This window comes from Microcaecilia unicolor, chromosome 2, assembly GCF_901765095.1.
Source record: "Microcaecilia unicolor chromosome 2, aMicUni1.1, whole genome shotgun sequence".
Lineage (NCBI taxonomy): Eukaryota > Metazoa > Chordata > Amphibia > Gymnophiona > Siphonopidae > Microcaecilia > Microcaecilia unicolor.
Genome location: NC_044032.1, coordinates 599,715,812 through 599,722,402, shown reverse-complemented (window position 1 = coordinate 599,722,402; position 6,591 = coordinate 599,715,812). Strand labels below are relative to the sequence as shown.

Here is a 6,591-nt window from a genome sequence, read left to right as displayed (position 1 = left end):
ACCTCACAGTGGGGCTCATTCACTGTACTAAATCCATAGAGGGAAAAGTGCCCCCCCCCCCCCCCCACTTACCACACTGGTGCACACCTAGAGCTCAATGCAAGGCTCAACCAGGCTCAACAATCTTCTTAGTAGAACTGGAAAACAGATGGCAAATAGTACTGTTTTTAAGTTTCAAGTTTTCTAAAAAGAGTGATGCCACAATAATGCTGAATCTCTCAGTGGCCTTTCCCTCCTGTACTCTGCCTGTAAGGGTTACTCTCACCCAGACACTGGAGTGGTTTTCTCATGTTTTCATATTACAGATTTTGCTGGGGGAGTACGTATTATGGTTCATGTTATATTTATATACCTTTAATTCAATAAAAAAGATTTTGAAATAAATAAGTTACTCAGAACACTTTTGCTGCTTCTGGCATGGAGACAGCACTGCTTTCGTTGGGTGGAAGGTTATGGAGAAAATTCAACTCTGCAGCGGTCATGGTGATCTCCTCTTTCTGCTGTAATTTAATACATTTCAAAATGAACGTCTTTATAAAAGGAGGTAAATGATCACGCTAATACAGATCGCAAAACAAATACCATAATGACCTGATTATAAGAGATGGGTTTTCTTTACTGCCTTGAAATAAGGAACAGAGAAATTTTGGTCTTCTTTAGGCAATGGACTCAACACACACAAACCTTCCACTCCCAACAGGTGACTCAAGACCTTCCAGAGACTGCAGGGACTGCTAGGAAGTACCAACCTCATTCTTGCTTTGCTGAGGAATTAAGCTTATTTTTCTTCTTTACTACTGAAGGAAGATGTAGAAGCAGAAGAATTCCAAATTCACTCTTCTCTCAGACTTTCTCATTGTGAGATCTGGCATATCCAACTGCTTATATTAAGCAGTGCCCACGACGGCCAAACTAGAAGCAGTAAGCAAAAGATCTGGCTGTATGATCAGTGGGCTTGTTGTAGTGGTGTCTTGGCTTAATCTTTTCAGAAAGTGCAGTCCTTTGCCCTGACTTAAGTGAAGCTTTTGTGCTTTGGGGAACGCAAGAATCACATTGTTCATAAAAGTGACGTACAGACAAGCTTGGCCAACCCTGCAAATTCCCCCCCTCTACTATGATCTGGCATCTGTTTTGGATTTCACTATTGTGATTACGCTTGTAGTGGCAACTTTGGCAGGAATGATAGGTCCCATACTTGAGGTGATAGGTCCCCGCACAGGGGCCACAGGACTGTGGGCCACAATTCTGGCAAAGTTCTGGAGAGCTTCGTATTTAGAGCGCAGGGTATCGAGTTCCACTTTCATGCTGGCATTCTCAGAAGCCAGTTTCTCTACCTCCTGCTGCAGCTCAGCCTTCTGTTTCTCTAGCTCCTCCTTCTGCGTTACCCGTTTCACTCGACAGCTGGCTGCATAACCACGGTTCTTCAAAGTGCGCTGGCGCTGTTTCAATTGGATGATTTCCTCCTTGGACAGTCCCCGCAAATACTGGTTCAGTTCCTGTACAGACAGGGTGATCAGCTCCTCATCTGTCAGGCTGGTACCATTCTCCCCTGGCTTCCGCTTCACCTACATGATAAGAGAAGAGAGTACAGAACAATGCAGCAAGTTCTCCGTTTCAGCATAACCGTTAATCTCTTACTCCCTTATAAAGCAATATGCTATGTTTGCTGTTCAGATTCAGCCCTTCTCATACACATCCTGCACACAAGTATCCTCTCAGCACCATCTGGGTATTTGGGAGGTGCAGATCGGCATCTTGCAGCCTCTGATCTACCAGTTGGCTGCAGACTGAATGAAATCTCGGAAACTTCTCTCTTCTCTGACAGAAAGAGGGCTCACACTAGACAGGTATGTGGGTAATTTTGTGTTTTTTTTTGTATATGGCATCCTATCTAAGGTGTCTAAGTTGCAAAAGAAAACAGATTAAAGCTGGAAAATGCAATAAATTATCAGGAAAGACAAGCTAGACAGTTTCAGTTTGGTCCTACAAAGTCTTGGACATGAGAGGGAAGTTTCTGGCAGAAAACAGTAGCTATAAGGAAAGAGCTCGGAAGTGAGACTCCACTGTGGAGGGACAGAGATTATGAGTGAAGAGCACAGTAAGTCATAAATGCATTTGTATCTGATAGCCTAAAATATAATCTTATCACACCAATCCAAATTTATTATGTAATGAGTACAGATACCTCATTAACTAAAAAATGGCCAAAATCTTCATTGGTTCAACCAAATTTTTTATTTATTTTTTACTCGTTTTATTCAGCTAAATTGTTTGTGTAACTTATATTTAATCTTTCGCTCACATTTCAGTAGTCATTAACATTTCCACTTATCTTAAGTAGTCAATTCTGAATGTTTTGCTACCTCTCCTGACATGAATTCATGTTTCAATAATCTGCGTCAGGGCAAGGCACCTAAAAAGCAATCCAAAAATGAGAATCCAATTCCTTCATTACATAAACAAGCAAAATCTTCTGACAAGCAAATAAACTTGAGGTATAAAAAACAAGGGTCTCTGTTTACTAAGGTTATTTTCTTACATCTGAATTAATTAGAAGCACTTGCTTTTAAGGGAAAGGGGAAGGGAAATGGGACTTGATATACTGCCTTTCTGAGGTTTTTGCAACTACGTTCAAAGCGGTTTACATATATTCAGGTACTTATTTTGTACCAGGGGCAATGGAGGGTTAAGTGATTTGCCAAGAGTCACAAGGAGCTGCAGTGGGAATCAAACTCAGTTCCCCAGGATCACAGTCCACTACACTAACCACTAGGCTACTCCTCCACTAGATATTTTCAATGCACTGCATCCTTTCCTCTCTTCCCTTCACAATTTTTCACTGAATATCTGTTTGGATACAGTGTTACAAATATACTCCCGTAAATTAAAGTTATTGTGTAACATTTCAGTATTATATGTGGCTGGGTCCCCCTTCCGGCTCGACCCTGCTTAGCTTCCTTCTTCACACAACTGTTGCCTCACTCCACACCATCTTGGCCTGTTCTGGGACAAGAGCTCGCAGGACTTCCTCCTCCCTCTATTTGTTTCCACAGAGGCTCAATCAAGGCAAAACATTTATAAGAAAAAAAACTTTATTATCTTGCTTCCATTCAGCATAAACACAAAAGGAAACACCTTAATCCCAGGTTGTTAAGGTTTGCTGCCAAAGTCTCATTCAGGTTTAAACCAGTCCATGTAACTTCACTCCTTTTAACCAAAATTACTTCTTTGGAACAGAGCATATCCAGCAAGGAAACCCAGCAGCTTTGTATTTTGTAGCCCCAGCACTTTCCAGTATCACACAGTTTATACAGCTTTTCCTGCTTCATCTTACAGCCCAGATAAACAGCACTTTTCCCACCTTGGTCATGCTGGGGTTTGAATTGTACTCAGCTCCTGTCTCTTTCCTGAGGCCAGCACCTGTCCCCACTTTAGCAGAGACCTCCCCCAGTGCCTCAGCCTCTCTCCTCCGGTCTTCCACCACTGTCTCCAAGGAGCTGCCAGCCACCCCCTAACAATACCTTTCCTCATTTGGGCCAAAGCCCCAATCTCCATCTGCTCCTCCTCTAGTCCTTCAGCAACCTCCATTTTATCCTCATCCCCAGCTTCCTCCGCCCCCAACCTCTCCAGCTGGCCCTCATTACCTTCCTCAGAAACCATTTCCCAATCTTCTATCTCCTCCCCTAGCTCCTGCACAGCCGGGTGGGGAAGAGAGAGATTCTGGGAATGGTAGTTCCTCCCCTTCTTCCTTAACCCTGCTAGCCTTTCAGCCTCCGGTAGTCTGGCTTTCTGAATGCCGGAGTGGTGCTTATGAAATCTGCCCTGCTGGGGTTCCCCTGCTCTCTGCACCCCCTTTCCTCGTGACTTCCGTGATCCCTTTTCACCTGCCTGCTCACATATAGAAATGATTTATAAAACGTTTGCGTTCCCATGAAATGTACATCTGGCATTTGATTAATTATTTTCAGTGGATGTAGTATCTCTTGTGTTTTATGTTTGCTTGTAAGATAATACCAGTTATTTTAAAGTTAGGAGTTATGAAGTGAATTAAGAGTTTACTTTGTGTTGATCTATTCCCTTTCGTTTATTTTTTACTTTCTTTGTTTAGCAAATGTTTTCAGGCTACAGAATACAGTTAAAATACATCAGATGGAAGAGTTAAGGCCTCAGTTCTCATTAGGGGACTTAATTGCTATAACTGGTTATCAAAAGATCTTTACTGTGTTTTAGAACTTGCTAGTTTGCCCTTTTTCAAATTAAGAAAGTTGAAGAACTGGCCTGGTCTTACTAAAGGAAGTTTTTGATTTTGTATCTTTGGGGAAAACATTAGTACATCCTATAAGTAGTAGTATCATATTTAAAAATATATGGTCTTCTACCATATATTTTTATAGTGCATGCTATCTTCAGAAAAGTTGTCTTTTTTTTCAAAATGAAAAATGTTTCCAAACTAACATGTAAGTATAGGTAAATATAGGTAACAAATCCTCATAGCAATAAAAGTTTTCAAATCCGTTTTAATGAATTTCTTACAGCAGATGAAGTAGAATTTTCTCTTAAACTCCATAGTCAGTGACCATGATAGACTTTGTATACATGCTTACTGAAGTGAAATTGCAATTTTCAGTATATTTAGTGTGTGATAACTGTTAGCCAGTGTGTTGTTGCACTGTTTCTTAACCTTGCTTTGGGCTCTTGCCCTTCTGCTTGTGGTGTCTGTGGACTTCCAGTCCTTCTGTAATCTGCTATCTGTCTATGCTTCTCAGTTACTGGAGCTTCAGCCTTTCCTCTGCTTTCTGCCTGTGTTTGTCAGCCACTGGAGCTTCAGCCATTACTCTGCTATCTGTGTTTCTCAGTTACTGGCGCTTCAGCCTTTCCTCTGCTTTCTGCCTGTGTTTGTCAGCCACTGGAGCTTCAGCCATTACTCTGCTACCTGCCTGTGTTTGTTAGTCACTGAAGCTTCAGCCTTGCTGTGCTCTCTGTTTGTGTCTGTCAGCTACTAGAGCTTCAGTCCTGAACCTTGCTTCTACCTAGCCTAACCCTAACCCCACCCCCACCCCAAACCCCAACCCACACCAACCCCACACCCACTCCAACCCCTAATCCCTACCCCTAACCTGCACCCCAAACCCCTAACCCCAACCCTAACTCTCTAACCCTAACTCTCTAACCCTAACCCCCTAAGCCTAACCCCTAATCATAACCCCCTAACCCTAAACCCCTAACCCCCTAACCCTAACCGTCTAACCCAACCCTCTAACCCCAACTCCTAACCCTCTAACCCTAACCCCCTAACCCTAACCGTCTAACCCTAACCCTACCCCTAACCCCTAACTCTCTAACCCTAACCGTAACCCCCTAACCCTGATCCTAACCCCTAACCCTAACCCCCTAACCCCCTAACCTTAACCGTCTAACCCTAACCCTCTAACCCTAACCCTAAAACTCTAACCCTACCACTAACCCCTAACACTCTAACCCTAACCCCAACCGTCTAACCCTAACCCTACCCCTAACACCTAACCCCAACCCCTAAACACTACCCTAACACTCTAACCCTAATCCTCTTACCCTAACCCCCTAACCCTGACCCTAACCCTAACAACTAACGCTAACCCCCTAACCCTAAACCCAACCCCTAAACACTAACACTCTAACCCTAACCATCTAACCCTAACCCCCTAACCCTGACCCCCTAACCCCAACACCCTAACCCCTAACCATCTAACACAAACCCTAACCCTATAACCCTAAACCTACCCCTAAGCCTCTAGCCCTAACCGTTACCCTAACCCACTAACCCTCTAATCCTAACCCCAACCCCTAAACACTAACCTTAACACTCTAACCCTAACCCCCTAACCCTAACCCTGACCCTAAGCCTAACCCTCTAACCCTAACCTCCTAACCCTAACCCTAACCATCTAACCCTAACCCTATAACCCTAACCCTACCCCTAATCCTAACCTAAACCCCTAACCCTAAATCCCTAACCCTATCTCTCTAAACCTAACCCCTAAACACTAACCCTAACACTCTAACCCTAACCATTTAACCCTAACCCCCTAACCCTGACCCTAACCCTCTAACCCTATCCCTAACCTTAACCCCTAAACACTAACCCTAACCATCTAACCCTAACCCCTAAACACTAACCCTAACCATCTAACCCTAACCCTCTAACCCTAACACCTTAACCATCTAACCCAAACCCTAAAACTATAACCCTACCCCCAACCCCAACCCCTAAGCCTCTAACCCTAACCCCAACCCTTACCCCTAACCCCATAACCCTCACTCTAACCCTAACCCTCTAACCCTAACCCTACCCAACCCCAAACCCTCTAACCCTAAACCTGACCACCTAACCCTGACCCTAAACCCCAAACCATCTAACCCTAATCCTCTAACCCTAACCACTAACCCTAACACTCTAACCCTAACCCTCTAACCCTAAGCCCTAACCCTATCCCTAACCCCAACCCCAACCCTCTAACCCCAACCCTGACCCTAACTCCCTAACCCTGACCCCTAACCCTATAACCCTAATCCCAACCCCTAACCCTAAGTCTCTAACCCTAACCCTCTAAC

The 6,591-nt window shown here is 43.9% G+C and overlaps 1 protein-coding gene across 1 annotated transcript; it reads right to left on the bottom strand.

The window, feature by feature from the left end:
• Window positions 1–411: 411 nt before the first annotated feature.
• On the bottom strand, window positions 412–1,725 carry LOC115462212 (transcription factor MafG-like). The gene is made up of 2 exons (XM_030192225.1): window positions 1,693–1,725; window positions 412–1,565 (listed from the first exon to the last, which is right to left on the bottom strand). The coding sequence occupies exons 1-2, from the start codon at window positions 1,723–1,725 to the stop codon at window positions 1,113–1,115; spliced, it is 486 nt and encodes a 161-aa protein (XP_030048085.1). The 3' UTR covers window positions 412–1,112.
• Window positions 1,726–6,591: the final 4,866 nt, after the last annotated feature.